The 23,072-nt window shown below is 35.1% G+C and overlaps 1 protein-coding gene across 4 annotated transcripts in view; it reads left to right on the top strand.

The window, feature by feature from the left end:
• ATRNL1 (attractin like 1) overlaps positions 1 to 23,072 on the top strand; it is a 434,071-nt gene that overhangs the window by 217,268 nt on the left and 193,731 nt on the right. For all 4 annotated transcript variants that reach the window (XM_053983741.1, XM_053983738.1, XM_053983739.1 and 1 more), the window contains exon 26: positions 11,948 to 12,026. In XM_053983741.1, the coding sequence (XP_053839716.1) occupies positions 11,948 to 12,026 (79 nt within the window). The remainder of the gene's footprint in view (positions 1 to 11,947; positions 12,027 to 23,072) is intronic.

The following is a 23,072-nucleotide window of genomic DNA, read 5'->3' as shown; positions in this document are numbered from 1 at the left end:
GGATTGTTCAATAATTGTTTGTTTTTATTATCTATGATTTGAGTTAATCCTAAATGTAGAGCTAAAACCACTTGATTACCTGCTTTTAAATAAAATTATAACAGTCTAACAGAATTTATAATAGTACTCAAGCAATTCCCAGATAATTATTTGTATTATGAATCTGAAGCATAAGTTCTGGTAAGAAATGTGGTTAAATCTCATAATCAAAAACCAGGCAAGCATGAAATTGGTGCAGATGACAAAGGTTAGCTGTTAATATACTTGTGATAGGAAATGATAAGCAAGTGCCAGAACTATGTTTTTAAAGCTTTTTTCAAATGCATTGTACCAACTACTAGCTCATCAGGCATGTTCTCTGAGCTCCCAGAACGATTACTGCCCTTGCCTCTGGTACTTTGACTGAATAGAATATTTTAGTCACTTTTGTAACATATCTCCATAGTGTCATAAATTACACAATTTCCAAGTTTTATTAAGTAAAGCACTATTAAAAAATATGAACTCTTTGAAAGTTTGAAAATCCTTCTTTTATGTGTGCTTTAAGAAATTCCATGAAAAATTATGGTCATTTGGGATCAGGGGTACATTCTTTCCATTAAGTCTTTCTGTGAGCAGAGTAAGTGAGAGAAAACAACATTCAAAATATACCCAGAGCTTATTGCAGAAGGAGAGGATGGGTTTTTTGGTAAAGATGAGCATGAACTACAACAGGAATTATAGCAGATGCTGAAGAACCAGATTTATGAAGTCCATATGTAGGACTGTGTGCTGCCTGCAGTGGGAGGGGGTGGCTGCATTTCAGCAGTGTCAGAACTCCTGGAAGCTGCAGTGCTTGAATCCACCACCCTGGGGGTGAGTTGCAATGGGAGAACTCCTGCTCTTTACCAGCATCCTTTGGTCTGTGTCCCTGCCTTCATATTTTCTTTTTATTAGAATGAAGGATGGTAAATTAGTGCTGGATTTTGGTGTGCTTATCTTTATGAGATCGAATATTGATCTCCCTGAGAAAGACAAAAAAACAGTGTCAGAATCAGATCACAGCCACCATGTCTGGCATCTCAGAAAATCCAGAACTCTTATGAATCAAAATTAGAATATTTTATAGTAATATGAAAATCAAGTTATTGTAGCAAAATGGATTATACTTTTGGGGCTAGAATAAAATTGATTTTTACTTAGTGATGCATTAAAAGTTTTCACCTCACTTAGAAGCACAGAGCTGTTTGACTTCCACTGGGAAAAGCACGTCTGTACTGCGGTGGGCAATTTGAGTTGGGTTTCCTTTCTTTAAATGTTTGTTTTGAGTTGTTGAACGTAGCTTTGTGTCTTCTGCTCTCTGAATCACACAGAAACTTTGTCATCACTGTGGAGTTATTTGGTGTGCTCATATTTCTGGAGAAGGCAGCCACTTGTTATTGGCCTGAAGGCAAAGGAGATTCCCCAGTACCACTGGATCAGTTGCTCTTCAAAACAAGGGATGAGTCACTTAATCTGTCAGTGAACAGAACTGTTTTCCATTATTTTCTTCCTGTTTTTCATCTTTCTGTTAGTCCTTTGAGTCATTTGGAAGTGTGTGTGAGTGCTCACCATATTTTGCTTTCAACAGACACTGTTCCTCAAAACACAAATTATTTGCTCAGATATCTGAAGATGGCCTATGTGCCTGTGCATTAAACAGGTATGGGCTTCTTCTTCCTTAAAGTTTGGAAGTCTCATTTCCTTTATGTAGCAAATACAGTAAGAGGTGTTCATCGTGCCTCCTGAAGCTCTGGCATTTTCTCCTTTCAGGGCTGTGTCTTTCTAGAGCTGCATTGGATTTTGTATCCTAAGAAGCATCACAGATGATTCATAATGTGTTTATGTTTTGATTCCCTACATTTTTTGATGTATTTTCTTAAATCCAGTTAGTCAGTTATTTTCTTAGACTTCAACAGCATCAGGGCTCACAACAATTTTTCTTCTAGAGTGCTTAATTCTTCCTGGTCACTTTTTTATGAAACTCCAGTCCACTGCACTTTAAGCAAAAGAACTAGAATAGGTTTTCATCTGTGATAAATGGACATGAAATTTTGCTTTTGTCATTTTAATTCCAAAGAGAAGGAATTCAGTCTTCTTATGACATGTACCAGTTGCAAAGTTAACTTCAGGAGTTTGCTCCCAGATGTGAGGAATACAGTGAAGTGGGGTGAAAGCTGATGAAGGAAAACAATAACAAAAAATAAAGGAAGTAAAAACATTAGTGTTTTCCTTCAGGCAGTGGTGTCACTGCCCATTACAGCGGGTGACAAGCAGCTTTGTCAAGCCTGTGCCCGCCTGTCTCTGCAGGCGGGTCGGTGTGATGGGCTGGGCACTGAGTGACAGCCAAGAAATGAGCAATCTCCTCATGGCAGGGCAGAAATATTCCAGGTCCCTGTGCTCAGTGGTAATAAATCACAGAGAGAGAGAAAAAACAGTGCTGGACCATGTGCTATGCTGTGAATTTCATATGTCCAAAAATATTAAAGCTGATTATTCCTTTTTAGAAGAGATCTTAAATCAAAGGAATTTATCTTCTGTATTGGAATATTAATGCTAATATTCCAGTAAAATTCCTTGGTACTAAATGAAGTATTTTGTGTGGGAGGTTTTGTGGTCTTTCTATTTTATCTGTTGGAATCCAAGGTAGGGATGGGCTGTGTTTTGCCAATAAGAAGCAAAATTATGGAAATTCTACTGTGGACTCCAAAAGCCACACCAAGAATTACACAGTAAAAACTAGTTATATAATCCATTTACATTTTTTAATCTGAATTTTTTGATCTGAATTTAATCTTCATATATGGCCCAATCATGTTCTATATCATAGTTGGTTTTCTATGTTTTCAATAATATTTTTGATGATATTTTAGGAAAACACTCACCACTTGGAAAATTATATTTCTTTCCTAATATGTTTTCAGTTGTTATTAGTTGAAATTCTAATATCAGATTGAGGGGGATCAGGGGCTTTTTATTCTTTATCCAGTACAATTACAGAATTTTTAGTGTTCTTCTTGAATGATGCTTCTTTGGCCTGGCAGTGGAAAAATCCTTGCTCTGTCCTCAGGAACATTTATTTTTAACAGGACTTTTAATAAGGAAATATATGACATTTTTACACCTACTCCTTTAGGCGTATTTACCTTTTTGGAAAAAGTATTGGAAAGGTTACAGATTGAAGGGAAAAATTGTTTGGAATGTGATAAATTTCTTTATTATATTTCAGTCCATCATGCTAAACAATGCTGACATGGTATGGTGGCTTTCTAAGCATATTTTATATTTCTGTGATGTACTATTAAAGAATAATAGCAGCACTAGAGAGAGCAGTGAAAAATAAGAATGGGCAAAAATATTGAAAAAATATTGAAAAAAAATCTTGAAATAATGTGAATCTCTTGGTTTGGAAGGCTGCTGAAATTTAGCGTTGGTGACAATTCTTCTTCCCTAAATTCACTAGCTGACAGTAATTAGAATAAATTACTCTTTCTCTCCCCCTCCCCCCCACCCTAATTTTAAATCCTAAATTAGCATAAATCAGGAAGACCATTGCAAAAATCAAAAGTGAAAGCACAACTATTTTGTAATAGAAACAATATATTCAATTTCTAATTATTCTGAAAAGCTACTGCAGAAAATACTAAGTTCTGTATTTCATAATTTGTCCAGAATTTCAGTGGACAAATATATATAAATTTTGTATGGTTTTTTTTTTTTTTTATATGCAACATCACTTATTGAGAGAAATATGGAGTATTTCACCCATGAAGGGAAAACAAATAAAATTATCTGAAATATTAAGGTATTTTCCATAACTAAAGAAACATAATCACACTTCATGGGTGTGATATTCTATTTATTCAGTGGAGATTAATTTCATTTTACATGAGATTAAATCATTTTGATAGTGAAACTTTTTTATTTGTTGCCTCAAAGAGGTGAAAGGAAGAACTATGGAGGGTAAAAGTTCACATCTAGAGCTTTATTGTGTAATATATTTCATAGTCCTTATACATGGTTCACTTTAATCTGATATTGGATTGGCAGATTAAATGGGAATGTTGATCTCTCAATAGCATCTTGGTCTACACTGCATCCATTTTCCCTTTTTAATTGAATATAAAGGCTGTTTGTATAATTGATCATTCATTCATACTTTGCTATAGCAGCTTGTGGTATATTTATCATAAAACCACAGCTTTGTGGATGTATGCATGAATTATTTATGTAGGAAAATAGAAATCTAAAAAATGTATGTGTGCTTTTTTATAGTTATTTTTTAATAATTATTTTATTGAATAAAGTAATTTAATGCTCCCCTCTGTCCTCTATAGCATTGTGGCCCATGTACATAATGAAAAAATGCCAATACTTTTTTCATAATAATTTTTCTGCTAATTACAAATACCCTGTTCAGACATTTCTTTCTTTACTTTCAAGAAGATTTTTGATGTTTCATTGCACAGGAAAGACCAATGAACCCAGGCTTTGCAGAGGCAGTAGTCAGAGATGATATTTAACTGTTATAGGACTTTATGCCGTGGGAGAAGAATGATTAAGTTGGTTTTCTGTATTGAATATATATTAATAAATTGTTTAGCACAAAAATAGTCGCTATTCTGACTAATAAATTAATACATATTATATTTATATTTAATTGCTACTGCTTACTTTAAAGTAGAATTCATATAAAATGCAGTTGACACAACTGATACTTCAATCTCCCTGTTTCCCATTATGCATTCAGAGCTTAAATTGTGAAACTTTATTTATACCATTATTGAACTCTTAGTTTGTAATTTTATTTAATTTTGCTCTTCTAACTCAATAAAATGATTTTAATGATATTTCTAATAGTAATTTTTAATGTGCTGCTCTGGAGACTTAGAGCATTCTTTTGGTAATATCATGGTTTCAACCATGACAAAGCAAAACAAATCTGATGTGGATATTCTTTTCCATGCATTCTTACCAAATACAGTGTTGAGTCTGGAAGGACCAGATTAGAAGGCAGATATATATTTCTTATTAACTCTTAATCTGTTTTGTATAAGTTTGGTAGTTGTGGATGTGCAAGAAGAGAATTTTAAGGGAAGTCATGAGACACTTTATGCAAGAGTTATTTATGGGGATATATGGATTTTCAGGACTGCATCAAAAAATAACATTTTAATCAGTCATCTGGATAAGAAGAATTATCCGTGTAATTAGTTTCAAATGAACTTGAAACTTGTTGCTTAACTTGTGTGAATTCTATTTGAGACACAAATAAATACAAATTTGCATTTAAATGATTTTTGGTAATACTTTGAGTTTTAAATACCATCGTAGATACTTTACCTCATATTCAGGCATTTCTTTAACTTTGCAGTTTGGAAAGCAAGAACTGAGTGCCTGAACTCAGTAGCTGTGTGGCTTTTGGATTACAGGATTCACATTTTCTTGGGTTCCTTTAATTCAGAAAGAAACTGTGGGGGAAAAGAATGGAATATAGACCTAGGCTGATGGAAGGAGCCCTCTCATACTTCAGGCCGTGCAACAATGACATTTTGTAGCTGAATGGGGAAAGTTTGCAGCTCTTGGTTTATCAGTTCCAGAAAATGGAGTGTGGGAGCCGGTGCATGGAGCTGCTGGTGCTGGTGGTGCTGTCATGACAAGGAAAAGGACATTCCTGAATCACCTGGATGGTGATTATAGCTTTGTTGGCAATGCCTTCTTCATTATATGCCTTCTTCTGTGCTAGCCAGAGCTCTCCCTGAGCAGGAATTCAGCACTCCTGGCTGAAATGTTTTGGCTCCACAGCCAGGATTTATTTCCCTGACCCCACACACTGTGCTACTATGAACTGGAATTTGCGTATCCTACTTTCTTCCTAGCCAAGACTACTTTTCCCTAAATCTTTCTACATTTTAATTTGGAGTTGTAACACTTCATTCTCAGAATTGTTCTAAATTGCTAATCACTGAAGTAGTCCTACTTATAATGATGTTTATAAAACTTTCTGATTCATAGCAATTTAATTAATCATTAAAAAAATATACTGCTGTCATACACATCAGACTTCTCATATTATGTTTACAATGCTTTGTGCTTCAGATAATCCTGTTGAAATCTTTGGAGCTGCTTGTCATGTGTATACCAGTTAACACAAGGATGGCTGAACCCAGCGCATCATAATCATAAACACAATGTTCTTGTCAAGTACAATGAAAGAAATCAATTGCTGTGACAATAATTGCTATTTGAAGTCATGGTGTTAGAAAAATAATTGTTCAATTATTTTTATTTTACAATTGTGCTTGCTTTATAAAATATCAATTAAAATGTGCTCTATTTGCCAATAAAAAGATAGTAAATAATGTGTTGGGAAACCAGTTCTTAGAAAAACAATTTCTGTTAGGAAACTTTTGCAGTACTACCTTGAAAATATTAATTTAGGCATGAGACTTGTTTTCTTTGCATATATCCACATGAAAATGTTTTTTGGTCGTCTGTTTGTTTTAGTGAATATGTTAAATTGTAGTTCATGTTAGTACTAGAAGAGAAACAATAGAGTGTGGGGTCACTCTTTAGGTTGTTAATTAGGGAACTGTATATTTTTGTGCCCTTGTCAAAGAAAGATCATCAGGCAGGAGGTTTGTGGATACAGAAGGAAATTTAATTACTGTCTCAGCACAGCAAGACTCAAGTGATTGAGCAATAATTGTCTTGATGGCCCAAATCCTATGCTCAAAAGCATAGGCTTGGGAGAACCCTTTAAAATATGTGCAAATATAGATATGTGGGCAGTAAATGAGTCTGCTATGCCCCTTACAATCTAGATGGAAGGAATTTTGGGAGCTTCTGTCTCTGTTGGGGAGCAGTGTGAAAAAACAGGTCATCACTTGGGCAAGATGGTGCTGAGGACCTGACATCCACACTGAATGGCTTATTTTTTTTTTTTTTTTGTCTTTGAATTTGCTCTGGTTTAGTTCCATGGACTGACAGCCCCTTTAGCTCTGGAGTGAACATTGCACATCTTCTATTTGAGCTCCAGGGCTGCTCCACAGGGGTTGGCTCAAAAGCCCATTCCAGATCCACACTAGGCCAGCAGTGCAAGAGTTCCCCTTGGGACACAAGGATGGGTGTGTCACGTGTTGGAGCATGGGGACAGGATGATGGCAATTGGTAGAGCAGCCTTGGCACCCTGTGCTGGCCCTGTGCTTCTCCCAGCCAGGGATGCTGCCCCACGCTGAGCTGTGGGTTGCTGCTGCACCTTGTCCTGCAAGAGGAGTAAATGTGATGGGTGCTCAACACCATTTTTCATTTCAGTACATTTAAAAGCATACTAGATGCAAGTTAAAGTTTTGAAAAAGTGTTTGCTTTCATCCCTTTGTGGAAATAATTTATTTTGAATTATTGTGCAAATTACTGTCTTAAGTCATAGAAACAACAATTATTCTCTTTGTATGTTAAATGATCAGAGATTGAAAAAAGAAATAACAAAAGGATGGCACATTTTGTTTTGTTTACCTCACATTTACAGTATTTATTCTTAAAATATTTGTGCTTAGTTAATCAAACAGTTCCTTTTACATCCCTGCAAAAATAAGTAAATTATTTCACTTTAACTAAAGTATTACTTTGATGCAATATGTAGTTTATAGGCATTAATACCTAATGAAAAAAAAAAGGGAATTCTGTAGTGTACTTATAATGCTTTCATAGAGCTTAAGGCACAAATGTGTCATTAATTCATCTAGTCTAAACATGCTGATCATTACATTTCACAGATATCCCCCTCCATTTATCCATGCAATTTAAATTTCTTTAAGGATATCTACACATTTTATTTCACTTTGCCCAGAAGAAGCAGCAACATATCCACCAATTCCCCTAACACTTTTTAGTTTGCTGCCTAAAGAAACACAGAGAAACTAATTTCTGCATTTCTGAAGTGAAAACACTTTCATTTCCTCAGCCAGGTCTACACTAAATATGCCTAAATGTGACCTCTGGAAGTCAAAAATTTGCTCTGTAGCTTGCAAAAAGAGTTATGCAGGCAGTAATTATTCCTTGCAATTTCCCTTCTCTTTGTTCTGTTAAATCACTATTTCTGTTTTCATATTACCCACAGCCCTTCTGGGAAGAGCATCTGCACAGCCCAGACCTCCCTGCTAGCCCTGGTGTTCTCTTGCAGCCTTTCCTTGGCCACTTTCCTCTGCTGTGCTGGACACAAACTGTGTTTAAGTTCATTGGTTCTCTCATTGTTCATTGTTTCCAAAATCATGCTGGGACAATAACTTCCAGTCAACCTGTAATCCAGGCAACTGGTGATGGATTGCTCATTTTCAAGCATGCTTTTTTAGTGTTTCCTCCTGCTTTGTTCCACGTGGTTTGAAGGGAAAACTGTGCAAAGCTGTATCCTTATCTTCTGGCACTTTATTTCTTTGTTCTGGAGAGCACAAAATCTTGATAATGCTTGGGCTGCTGTGATTTTAAGAGTGTCTTAGTAAGGCAATTGTCTTCTTGGGAAGATTTACATTGGTAAGTTCAGAAAGTCATTCACTCTGTACTCTGGGTTAGCATCTCATAACCCATGTGCTTTGCAAAGGCATTTTTCCAAATGTCTGTTGATTTGGATGTCACTCAGAGTCTCAACTGGTAGTCAGAGATGGTGGACATAATCTATGATCATGTGGATTAGCTACAGGCAAGTTGCCACTTGATCTCTTCCAAAAGTGAAATGATAATTTGCAAAGTCACTGTCAGCAAAAGATTTTGTCCAAATTTTGAATGCTTTTTGTGATTTTTCTCTCTATTCTCTCCATGTTTTCCAACCTCCTTTCAGAATATGCCAATGGCAGAGCTTTAAGAACAAGTTTGATAGTATCTGTTTTGGCAGTGCCTTGTAGAGTGATAATTTTATCTCTCAAGTGCTGCTTACTACTGTGCACCTGAGTATTTAAGGTTGTTTTAACCCTTTCTGTTTCAGCATCCCAGCAGTAATTCATACTGAATTATCATTCATTCTGGTCCCTAACTGGTTTGAGAGCTGCTTCATTCCAAGGGGAAAAGAAATCCTTTGCAATGTAAATGATGCCTGACTTCCTTGTTCTCATAAATATGACTTAGAAATGATTGTGTATTTAAAAAAAAAATCTAAAAATGGACCATTGTGCAACCACTTTAACCTCTGTGCCATTAGCACTTTTGTCTTTGTGTCATGCATAGACCTCTCAGCTATTATATATTTGTCCCATCAAAACTGAGTGGATCTGATACTATGGGAGCTTTACAAACCATCTAGATGTTCCCTTTTCTGATGTTGCTCCCTTGCTGAGTTTCTTTTTTATCTGCCCAGTGGCCAATTTTTAAGTAATTTAATTTGCACTGCACTTCCTGTTTTTGTATCACTGTCACAAGGAGGAGATAAGAAGTGTAAAGGGGGACTGGAGAGCATCCACCTATACCCATCCTGCTGGTTTTTTACATTTTTTGCCAGTGATGTTAATGCATTTATCATGGCTCCCTTCAACTCCCTATTGTTTCAAAGCCAAAGAGAACTTTTTACTCCTACCATTTCATCCCCCTGACCAAGCTGACTGCTTTCCTTTATACCTTTTAAATTCAGCTTCGATTGTTAGAGATAAGGTGATGATTGCTTCAAGGTACAGACACACTGTAGATTTATGCAGACATCCCAATGCTTTCTGGTTTGTTCTTTATTCCTTTTCTAATCTCTTTCAACATCCTATTTTCTGTTTTGACTGCTACTAAACATTCAGTTGAAATGTTCAAAGAACTATCTGCAATGACTTCAAGATCATTCTCTTGAGTGGTAATTGCTAATTTAGAACCTATCATTGTGTATTTGTAGCTAGTTGTGTTTTTTTTTTTCTTGTGCACATTGCCTTCAGTTCATTGTCACTAAATTTCATTCTCTTATTTTATTGCCAAGTCACTCTGTATTGTGAGATCCTTTGCAGTCAGCTTTAATTTTTATTGCTCTTCATAAACCAAGGATGTTATCTCACCACAGCCTGGAACTAGGTTAATTTCACAAAATCTATTTTCCATGTCTTTCTTCTCTTCTTTAACGTGAATTTTGATTTTTTTCCCCTTTTATTTATTTTTAACCCCCCCTGCAAAAAAATTTACTTGCCAAGAAAATATTATACAAAATTCACATTAGCAATGCTGTAACTTTCAATGGTTTATAGTATTTTATGGGTGCGTCTTTAAGACACTCATTTCTGATTTTAGATTTGCAAGTAATTGATGTTTTGACTGATGACAAGAAAATTCAGTTTGTGACCCACTCCACTTACATACAGAGCACAGTATCCATATGTTTGAAGACTTTCAGCCAGAACTCTGAATATTTTCTATTCTACTAACTTAAGAGAGCTGTTCAATAAATTAATAAATATGAAGGACAGAATTTTCTAAGGGTAGAGATTCTCTTCCTGGTCATAATAAATCAGTCACACAGTGCAAGACTCTCTTAGTTTCTTGTATCCATCTCCCTTGCTTGTATTAACCTTTTCTAAATTTCAGGAGCACTGAGTTAAAAATTGCAAACAGAGTTGCTGTTGTTTCCCTAATTTAGTGGGTTTTGGAAGGACTGTAGAGGAGAAGAGTGAGATGGCATTCCCTTACTTCATGCACAGCATCCCAGTCTCTAGCAGCACATCAGTACCTGATGCTGCCCTAAAGCATCTGTTCCAGGTCCCAGCTGGACAGTGCAGTGTGGAGGAAGGGAAACATTTCTGGGAAATACTATTTATAAGTCCTTCTTGACTTAAAAACCTTAAAAGATGTTGCTGCAAAATGGAATTTATTCTGCTGGTCAGTGGGTTTTTTTTAGTTTTGCTCTTCCCTGGACAACCCAACATAAGTTTACAGTCACTTGTACATGCTTTTAAAAGGAAACATTGGTGCATTTTGCACATATGCACAGTACTCCTCTGAATAATACTACTTCCAGAAATCTTGGTATTTCCTGTATTAAAGAATATATTTTGAAGCTTTTTGGCAGAAAAAAGATTGTGGATGTCTAGTATAATTCAGCAGTTAGTGTTATATTAATTGAAACCGCTTTGTACAGCAGAGGAGACAACATGGTGTGAAAGTTCTTCACACAATTAGTAAATCCAGATACTTATATTAAAAAAACTGTCTAAAAATTTGAAAGATCTGAGTAATTACAAGTGCTAGCTTTAGAAGCATTTTTTCAATATCCAAAAACTCACTAAAAGAAGATGAGTTCAATGATCTTTCTACTAAAATACTTAATGGATTAAATGTTACAATACAAAGATACTGAAGCAAGAGAGAAGGTATGTGCTCTGATTGTGCACTGCAGATGTTTAATTTTGTTGTTTTTTTTTTTTTTTTTCTTTTTCTTCTGTTGTTTCTTTGGAACTGTAATGTGTTGATGTCCTTGGAAATATTTTGCCTGGGCAATTACCCATGGAAATATTCAGTAAGATAACACAGGCCTATTGTCACTGTGCAAACCCAGTTCCTCAAACTAATTACACTCGTTGTGTAGTTACCCTTCCTGCATCCCAGGAAATTACTCAGAATTCACAAAGTGAAAGAAATATAAATTGCTATGATTTTTTTTTTGCTATACTTCATCCTCTTTTTCCATCTACTAAACTTGGACCAGGTAGTGCATATTTGTTGAGGCTGTTGTGGGTGTGTGGATGGTTGTAATGGAAACATTTCCAGGAGAAAACCAGAGCATGTGATGTGCTTTTGCTTTTGACTTTGAACGTGAATGGTTGACTCTTTGTAATTCTGGTAGAGTTTAGTTTTCCCCAATTTTTGGGGTTTATTTTCCCATGCTAGAATGCCTTTTTGTTGTTTTGTTTTGATACCCTAAAAACATAATCTTTTCACAAGTTACAATTCTTATTTTTTTCTTTTGTAATTGCAGTTGTTTCTTATCCTTACTGCTGGTAGCTGCTGTCGTTTGGAAAATCAAACAAACCTGTTGGGCTTCTCGACGGAGAGAGGTATCAATGACTTTAAGATTATTGTAGTAGCTTTATCTTTCAGAATAAGTTGAGAACTTTGATGAACAGTCACTCCTCCCCTTTCTCCTGTATATGCAATTTAAATAATCATTTTATACCTCTGACTTTTTTATGCTGAAGAAGAAAAATTTATTTCTTTCTCCTGTCAAAAATTAAAGGAATTACAGCACTAGGCTGCAGAAAGGTAAATTTTCCTTATGGTGGCATATTTAGAATATTTAGAATAGAATTGAATAGACTATTTCAGTTGAAAGGGACCTACAAAAAATTATTCAGCCTGACCACTTCAGGGCAGAACAAAGGCTAAACCATATTATTAAGGGTATTGTCCAAATTAATAACAATTTCTTGTACACTGATGAGCTTGGAGCACTGACCCCTTGCTAGGAAGTTTGTTCCAGTGTTTGACCACTTTCTTTGTAAATAAATGTTTCCTAATACCCAATCTGAACCTCCCCTCAAAGGAGCAAAATTCTCTCTCTATTAGAATCAGTAGTTTCATCATTAAATGTGTGGCACAATTGAAATCTTTAGTAAATATTTATAGATAGAATCACCTTATTCTTTTGTGATCTAAATTCTTATAGCTATATTGGAAAATCTGGCCCAAATCTTTGTTCTTACCTGCTTAACAATATATTGCACTTAAATTAGGTTTAACTTTATCAATGCTACTAGATGTATATGATTGCATACTGATAGTTGTGATATTTCATTTTGCTCTCATAAATGAGATATAAAATTCGATGCTTTCCCTTCTTGAGCTTCTAATCTTGATGATTTTTGGAAAGAGCGCTTGCTTAATGTACTATAATCTTGAAGGTTTGTTTTAAAGACAAGCTTTGGTCTCCTTAATGATTTTTTTCTTAGATACTGGCACTATGAATCTTTACAGAATCACAGAATCACAAAATAATGAGGTTGGAAGAGACCTCTCAGATCATCAAGTCCAACCTATGCCCGAACACCTCAACTAGACTATAGCACCAAGTGCCATGTCCAGTCTTTTTTTAAACACATCCAGAGATGGTGATTCTACCACCTCCCTGGGAAGACAATTCCAGTACTTTACTATTCTTTTGGTGAAAATTTTTTTCCTAATATCCAGCCTGTACCTTCCCTGATGTAGCTTGGGGCTGTGTCCTCTTGTTCTGTCAGTTACTGCCTGGTGAAAGAGACCGACCCCCACCTGTCTGCAGCTTCCCTTCAGGAAGTTTTAAGAGCAATAAGGTCACCTCTAAGCCTCCTCTTCTCCAGGCTAAACAACCCCAGCTCCTTCAAACGTTGCTCATAACGTTGCTTAAATAACTTTTTTACTGTAGATCTACAATGAATTTATATATGCTTTAAAAGTGCTAGGTAACTAGCACTTATAATTTTCCTTCTCTGAAATTATAATGTACTAATGCCAAGGTTTAGCTTCAAGTGGTGCTACAAAAGAAAATATATGTTATTGGTACTTGTTTCCTTTTGGTACTTTTTTTTTTATTCATATGAACATTGTTAAGAATTTTCTGAGGGCAAATTCTCATCTCTTTCTTTTTACTTGCTAAATATAGATGAAACTTTCTACAAGCCACATTATTCAACTTAATATTATTTAATTTAAATTTGTCTCAATACTTCGATAGTTCTGTGCAAAACTATGTTTTGATAGAATGTAGTAGTTAATTGATTTAATTTCTCATATTAATGAGGTTGGTTTATTGATGTTTTTAAGAACAAATATGAATGTACCCATTTCCAGATCTAGAGGGTCTGGTCTGTGTTCTGTGATGGCTCTCCTAGATTTTTGAAATATATTTCTACTGCGGTCTTTAGGCATCATTTGATAATGAAAACATTCTCATACACAAAGTTTCTGAAGTTTTCCAAGATTTATTTTCCTAATGTCATCAAAAGTACTTCTAAGACTGTTATGAAAGCTAAAATAAGCTGTTTGATAAATGCAACATAAACATCAGTCAACTTCTTCAGAAGAGCAAAATAAAAATACATACTTGGCAACTGGATTAGAACTCAGAGCTTCATGGCTGGTTTTGAATCTTGGCTTTCCTTGAGTATAACCAGAGAAACTTGGTTTTCTCTTGTAACTGGAGTTCGGTAGCGTTATGAATTGTAAATGCTGAGAGAAATCTCCTTTATTTTCAATCTGCTCTTGACCACCAGCTGCAGTTCATGTCAAATACAAGTTTTTGATTACATTCCATGCAATATTTTCCTTTAATCTAGCTAGAAAACTTTTTATATGTAAAATATAAGATTTTACAATTAAGCGTTGCAAATAAATTGTATGAATTGCACACAGAGACAATCTACTGTTGAAAAGATTTCTGAAGTATCTACTTTAGAGCCCATTTGGTGGATGAGCTTTTCATCTCTTTCATCATTCTTTAAAGACAGGAATGTTTGTTTAGATGTTACCTTCAATATGGATCCAAACTACAGTAATAGAAATAAAACAAGAACACAAATAAATACAGAAAAGCTCGCTGTTAAAAGCTGTGCGTCCTTTTATTGTTCCTCCCAATTTTCTTTCCCCTGAAGGAGGAGGAACATTACCATCCAGTTCTTATCATCTTTTAGTAATACATTTTATCAGGCTCTTGAAGTAAGCCAATAATTTTTTAAAGATTTGTAGAGCCCTATGCGTAGCTGAAAATTCAGAACCTTGTCCTGTTTTGCCTTTTGACTTTAATACTTGGCTAAATTGGAATGTTATTGATTCCAAACTGAGCATAGCATGGCTTCAATCCAGTAAAAGCAGGAGCAAGTTGTTTGCATTGTGAAGAGGGAATGTCTCAGTTATCTCACTAATTTAGAAATTTTCAGAGCACTGCCCATATCTTGCTGAGCAGTTTGAATTTAGGTTCCATCATATGTAAATGTAAGAAACTGTTACATTGTGCATACATGAAAATGGATAAATAAGTGTCTTCCAAAATAATTTAACTGATGTTTGTCTCCAATGAATTTAACTTCCTTTGGCTATACCTATTGGTCTTTCAGTTTATTTAGTTGAAATAATTTTCCCTAAGACCTTGAGCTTTGGTAATTTTTTTTTTGCTCATAACAAAATTTTGGTTCATATTTTTTTTATCTACATTGTTGTCTCTTAAGATATATTTTATCCCAGGTTTTTGAACTCTATATTTATACTTTAACTCTTGGATGAGCTTCTCTCCTGCCTTCTGAAAGGGCAAGGGACAGCAGACACTGTCTTACCTTATACCATCAAAGTTATTCACATTCTATATTGAGGGAAAATGGAAAGTATCAGTCTTTTATTTTATAGTTCCAAAAAGATCAGTGAAACTTTGAGCAGGAAAACATGAACAGCCTCCTGCCTGGCATCCCTTGACACCTTCCACTACCCATCCCTCCCATGGATTTGTGACATTTTAAAAAAGGTTTTTAAGAAGGGATGAAGGAAGAGAGTGGAATATTGCTCATCTCAGGGAGCTTGTTCCTTGAAAAGAATAATACAAATTATGATGAGATGATTTCCAAAGCATAATTCTTATAACAGTATCTTGATTAAAAAAAAAAAACCCAAAGTCCCAAGAAAACAAAAACAAAACAAGAGGAATTTGGAATATACATGACAGAGCAAGGTAACATTTACAGGTAAATGGGGAAATTGATGCAGGAGTAGAAAAAGGGAAAGATATATTTGTTTATCAAATAAAGTAATTCCTAAGTACTGCAAGATTTAGGAAAAGCAAAGCATTTTTTAGAAGAGTTCTACACTATGGTAAAAGATCAGATATGTATTCTAGGATCTAATATCTCATTCTTCTTTTTACTCCAAAGGCTCACAAATCTTTCTACTAGCACCTTTCTCAGTAAAATTTTACTTTTTAGTTCACTGGATGAAAAACCAAAAGCTGTCATTTTCTCCCAGATGATTTGTTGGGCCTCTTGCATTTTATACCCTAAATTCACACAAGAGCCCATCCATGAAGCTCCAATCTGACTGTTTTCCTCCTTTATACAGGAAAAGATCTATCACCCAGATTTGCCAAATAAGAAATATGAAGAGAATATTATTTGTTTTCTCTGTGTGTTTCACATCTAAAATATTCATTCAGTTTTCTGCTCAGAATGGGTATCTGTTCATAGATCATATTACTGAAAACTTGATAGGTTGCCTGCCAGATTTGTAGTGGCTCAAAGGTTTTGTCTCATGAACTTCTGATTGAAAGGCATCACACTGCAGATAGAATCTGCATCCAAATGATTTCTTTTTAATAGTGCATTGAACTTTTTGCTGACAAGATTACACTGAGGTCACTAACAAACTCACACAGATGGGATGATAAACCACACATCTTCCAGTTGAGTTATTTTAGCAAAGATTTGCCCTTCCTAAGGTAAACCAGTTGCTGCTCAGATTTCCTTTTGTGCACCTTTTGTACTCTTGGTCCCATCAGATGTTTTAAAGAATTGGTACTTTTAATCCAAAAGCCTGTAATCACTGATGTACATAAAGTACCTTCTTCCCTTCACTCAGACACACAAAAGACATGTGCCAATGTGTCATGTGTTGTTATCTAGAATCATAGAAACATAGAATTGTTTGAGTTGGGAAGGACCTTTAAAGGTCATCCAGTCCCACTCTGCTGCAATGAGCAACTTCTCCCAGAACAGGCTGCTCAAAGCCTCATCCAGCTTGAACTTGAATGTTCCCAGACATGGAGGTTTCACCACCCTGATAATAAAAATATTTTTCCCTATATCTAGTCTGAAATATGCATTTGTGTATATCAGATCAGTCAATTAGTTAAAATAGATTTGTACTTTTTTTTTTTAAATGTAAATCACTTTTTTATACATTATTTTAATTACACACCAGAAAGACAGTGCATATCTTTAAAGATTACTTTGATTCTTATTTCCTCATGTAATACACTATAAAGCTCTTGGTCAATGAGGAAGTAATGCATGATTGCACTTTTAGGTAAAAATGCTTGAAAGCATATATTGTGTGCGTAAAGTGCTGGCCTAACTTTAGAGGTTAATATCATTTATATATAGCATCTCATTATACAGTCAGCTGTGCACCATTTGCCTGTCTTAAAGAATAGCATATACAAACATAATAATATGGAATTGTAGAAAATGCTTGCTTTATACAGTGTGTGGGTGCCACTCAAGTTATTGCTTCTGCTTATTAAATACACTTATGTTTGTTTAAAAAACCCTCCACCTTTCTGCCTTGGTTTGGTTACCAAGGTAGTTTTATTCTCCTAAATATTCAAAAATTCTTGCAAATAGACAAATGAAACTGAAATAGACTACTTTTTAATGGTGGTAACAATTCATGTAATAGCTTTAGGCTCATTTCTATGGTAACTCTAATAAAAACCAGGAAGTTCAGTTATGTCAATAGCACTAAGGAATGTGGAGAATATGTGCATTTCAGCTCAAGCTTTTTTGCTTTCTATTCAAATGACAATACTTTAAAGTATTCCTTTTAGAAAAGACAGTAATGGCTTTTGGTGTATATGATATTGCTTATAGAATGCAACACATTTACTTTAGCAATACTAAAACACAGTGAATATGGTGTATTCTTGAACAACAGCTTTTGAAGGAACAAAAGCAATACTTTCTGTTTCAGGCTGAGCAAGGAACTAACAACAGCAGATATAAGCAAACCAAGAAATATTGACATGCATAATTAATGTACCCCAATGTATATTCATGTGTGTAGGTGTCTACAGGATTATATAGTTTATGTTTAAAAGTTGTTAAGCTCACAGATAATTTTTCTTTTTTGCTATCTTCTTGTCTGTTGCTTAGCAAATATCTTACACATCTGTATGTAGTTACTCATAGGCTGTGTGAGTAATCCTACTGAAGTCAAAGGAGCTATTCATAGGACCAGAATCTCAACTTGTTATATTGCTCAGGCTCCTCTGAAATCAATAGAGCTATGACTGCTTATTTCAGCTGTGGATCTAGTTATACTGAGGGTAACTGGGACATTTATTTTAGGCTCATGTTTTCTGCATTCTCTCCAACCTAAAATTTAAGTTCCTCTCTGAATGGACCTTTTGAGCAATATGCCTGGGTAGCTGACACTAGATCTTGTCTCAGGACTCCCTCTGCAGTCAGTATAAAAGGCACTTCCAAATGACAATTTATCCTGCCCAATTTTCAGAGTGTTCACTCTTTATACTCTGATACTTGTGGGGACCTGACTTCTTGTTAACAATACAAGTAACCCATTGAGTCAAACCTCCCATACTGGGAATTATTCTTCACTTTCTTTGCTTTTGCTTTGTAAAATTGAGGCTGTATTTATAATACTGTCATTTCATAAAAGTAAGCATCTGATTAATTCTTATACTGGTAATGCTCACAACATGTTTGTTCCCTGTAAAAAAGAAGTATTAAATGGTGCCAGTGACAGACTCAATATTATATTGAAAAAGTTTCTGTTGGGGAGTGATTTAAGCAAAGCTGATACAAAGTATTTGTGAAAGCTTGCTAGCAGATCTGTTTCTTCATTCCACAAAAATTCAGAAGGTAAAGAAGATAACAGACAACAACAGATTTTAAAATTAAAACTGTGAGTTCTTTAATTAAAAAAAAAAAAATTAGGGGAAAGAAATTAGGTGTTTTATTATATGTACTTATGACCACGAGAAGAAAATGGTTCACTTTTCTTAACATAATAACCAAAGTTCCTTCTTATATTTGTGTAGTGGAGTTAGCCTTAAGATTCCCAAAAAGCAATAATCAAAATAAATTAGTTTCATTATATGTGGTTCCTGGGATATGTATAGAAAGGAAGCTTGAATGTAGTTTTTACTGCTGATAACAGTACTTTAAAATTAATAGTTGTGATATTCTGTTCAGTAGAATTTATTATCAAAGTTGAGCTTTTTAAATATGAATATGAAATGCTTCTGGAGATAATGCTAATTTTATAATGGTGATATTAAGTCCTGCTCTGTGGTTAACTCTTGCAAGTATATTGGGGTAAGTTTTCAAGCCAACATGAAGGTAAAATTAAGGTTATTTTAGAGAGAGAGAACTGGCCCAAATGAAAAAGACTGCCTGAGGCAAGTGGCCACTTGGCAGAGCCTGGGGGTGCTTTGAGCTACATGGTCTGAGAGTTTTCCATGGGACTGGTTGTAAACATAAGAGCATTAGAAGAATTTTTAGCAAACTAGCTGTCAGCAAAATGCAGCAGACAGTGGGAAAGGCAATCCTTAGTGGGACCCTGGGAAGAAGCCAGATAACTTCTTTAGAATTTATGACAAGAAAAGTAATTTGAATTGGTTTCCACGATGCTAAAGGAATGACGATGGTGGATGTGTTCTTTAAGAGGATAATATAATAAATAGGATAATAATAAAGAGGATTGCACCAAAATACATGATTCATTTCTGTCTTCTAACAAAAAAGAAAGAGCAGATGTTGAATATTGGCCCGAAGTGGTAAGAGTCTTCTTTATGTTTGTATTTCCTCTTTCTCTGCAGCACAGCATCAGTTTTTTGTCCCCTATTAAAACACAAACAAACCTTCCGTTTCTCAAAGCCCTGTAAGAAAAGAGTGAATTTAGGTGCAAACAACGGAAGTGTTGCAAGAACTGATATGAAGAGAGAATGAAAAGGTTTAACAATTTACAGTAAGAGTCTTCAGGAGAAAAATGCAAATAGTTTTCTGTAGATACTCCATAGCTTTTCTCAGAGTTTCCAGAAATTTTAGTTGCACTGGGTGGGCAACTTTAGCCAAGGTGAGTCACCTGAAATGGGAGAAGCATAAAAGAAACTAAGTGAACTGTCCTGAACTGTCCTTCCCCCAAAGAGCAGGGAAATAACTCAAAGTCCAAGCCTGGAAGACATAGTTCCTGTCTATTGCTCTGGTCTTCCTTTCTACCTAAAGTTTTGTTTATTTACAGTTGAATGATAGTCATGTATTCTAAAAATTACATTAAATCATGCAAACAATAACTTTTATTACTTTTAGTTTATGGAACATTTGCTACGGCTTCCACAAACATCCATTTCCTTGCAAATACGTGATATTTTTTTTCAGAGCTGATTTTTAGTTGCATTTACATTTTAGTTTACACTTACATATGTGTGCAATTGAATAGCAGAAAGGTGGGATTCATATCATTATCGAATCTCTTCCAAAGTGTTTGCATTTCACTTTGCCCAGTAGGGATAGTTGCTGTTTTCTAAAATAAGCACATCCACCTTTTTATCTCTTCAAGTTAGTGTTGATAATAATCATACTAATTGTTTCTTTCTTCAAAAAAATTTTGAAGGTACTGGTTTCTCCTATGTGAATGACCCCCTGCTAAAGTTAGAGCTTTAATAATCAATGCAAAGCAGATGCAAAGATCAATGCAGCTGGAAGTTCACCAACTTATTTTTTCAATGCCTGCAGTATTAATTGGTTTTCTCTGTCAGCAGAATGTGTTCACTGCTGTGAGTGTCAGTGTTGTTGCTATCAACACATTCCATGGGGGACTTCTACACTCTCTGTAGATGTTTGTACACACAAACATTCCTTGGGGTCATCCCTCTTGAGCAAACACTGGCTGTGCAGTTCATCTGGGCACCTTCAAGGCTTCTTCCCCTCCTCTGGATAGAAGGCAATAGCAGCAGGGTCATGGTGACAGGATTTGCTTAGCATACTTATTTCTGGAGGAACCTGCCAACACCTGTGAAAGGTTAGGTTGGAAAAGAAAAAGACAGCAAACTCCCACCCCACCCCCCCAAAAAAAATAAACCAAAACCAACAAACAAATGAAAACAAATCAAACAAAAAACCCACAAAAGCAAACAAACAAAACCCAAACAAGCAAACCCCCCAGAAACAACAAAACAAAAAAAAATACACAATCAAATAGAACTTTAAAAAAACCCATGGGTATATGACACAGCCTACAAAAAGGTAGTTATTCTTTTCCAAGGATCGAATAATGGAATGTTTATCCTTCCTGGAGCTATATTTTTTATTGCTGCAGCAGTTCACAAACAATAGTTGAGTGTTAGTGTGACCTGATATAAACCAAGCTCATTACATTTTTTTCAACAGATAATTAATAATTAACATATAACCTTTGGCTTTCCTTTTATCTTCAAGTATTGACAGAAGTTGCATAAAAACATACTATGTGTGGAAAAAATGCTTTGAAATGCAAAGCTTAATTAAAATTAATGTAATGTTATTTTAGTACAGTTGTACAGTAGCAGAAGTAATATAGGGAATATGAATATTTGAACAGATGATTATTTTTATTCCTGCCATTCAATTTTTACACAAGTAAATATTGGAAAACAGAATATAATTTGATATTTTGTTTGGGATTCATTGGATCGAGGGCACCATGGCAGTTAAATTGTGACATCAGTAAATTAGCCCAGACTGCTTTGGCAGTCAATTGACCAACATGCAATTAGCAAAACTGAAACCACAATGAATCCTGTAGCTTGAGCTTGTTATGTTTTTTTTTTCTGCTTCACATACATTTTGAAAATCCCAGTTAATTAAGACTTATTATAGACTTAAATAGCTGTAGCTTCTTAGCCTTTTATATTTGTGCAGCCATGGTCAGAAGTACTAAGGGAGGCAGAGAAATACAATTTCCCAGCTGGGAGAAGTTTGGGTTTGGAAGTCAATCCTTTCCTTTCTGGTGCAGGCACCTTTTTGCCAATTCCTTCACTGCCTGGGCCATCAGTTCCTCACCTGTGGCACACAAACAGTTGTACAGGTTGTGGTGATACAGTTTTCATTAAAGATTCTGTTGGTATTAATTGGGGGACTTTGATGACTGTTTTGCTTTATTCTGCAATAATCCTTTGTCCCTAGGCAACTTATTTAGGTTTCTGTTCATTTAGGCAGGAAAAACGAGTGAAATGGACATTAAATCTGTCTCCTAATTTTTTATGGGTGGAGATACTAACATGTGAAACACAGTCTGTTACTTTAATGTGTTATATTTCATACATATTTCAATATTTGCTAAAATACATTATGAAAGTATGAAATATCTTGTATGTGTTTGATTTTCATCTTAATTAAAATCAATCACCCATTTCTTTGGGTTTTATGCTTTCTGAATATGTTAATGATGCACAGTACTGATTCTACACTGCTTTTTGCCTAGCATAATAACTTTTGTCTTCACAAAGTTAAGGAATAATATTTCCAGAATAGTGGGAACATGCATGTTAGAAAAATACTGTATCCCTGCATGTGTGACCCATGTCGAAGTATCAGGCACACCACCTTTTGACTTAATACCTTAACAGCGTCCAGTAAAACTATTCAGTATAATATATTATATAAATTATATATATAAAATATAATATAATATTATGTCTATTATTAAGTATAATATTATGAACTTGTCCCTTTCCATATTCACATGGAAAGCAAGGCCACGTTGTTAATGACTAAATCACCCATGCACAAAATGTCCACCTCTGATTAGAGCATCCAGTGTGCTGTCAGTTTACAGGAAACAATGAACATAAATCATCTCAGTGGAAAGGGAGGAAAAGAGGAGCCAGAGAATTCGTCAGTGAGTTCCCAGAAACATCTGTCAATAAAAGCTAAGCTGTTTGTGAGCATCTATTAAGAAAAAAATATTAAAAGCCTGGTTGTTTTTGTTAACCAAATCACACAAAAAGAATATGCTTTTCTTCCAAAGTAAGATAAAGTCCTTTTGAATGGAGAAGAAAACATCTGGTGCTTGTACAGCTGGTCATTATAAAGACTATAAAAAAATCTATCCCAGGATACTTTAATAGGGAAGGCAAGGAAGCATTGTCATGATTACATAGCTGTGGAGTAGGTGCAAAACGGGTGAAAATCCCATAATCAGATGTTCATTATCAGTGAAATGAGGGGTTAACTAATGTGGACTGCATTAGCCCCTTCAAAGCTTTGTCCTAGCTCCAGAACTCATCAGTGTTTTTTAATGACCTAAGTCATGCAACTGGTGATTGCATCCAATCAATTTGCATAGGAGGAGCTGGGTCAGGAGTGTGCTGC

The sequence above is a fragment of the Vidua macroura genome, chromosome 8, assembly GCF_024509145.1.
Source record: "Vidua macroura isolate BioBank_ID:100142 chromosome 8, ASM2450914v1, whole genome shotgun sequence".
Classification (NCBI taxonomy): Eukaryota; Metazoa; Chordata; class Aves; order Passeriformes; family Viduidae; genus Vidua; species Vidua macroura.
Note: the sequence above shows the minus strand (reverse complement) of the source record. Positions and strands in the feature narration are given on the sequence as shown.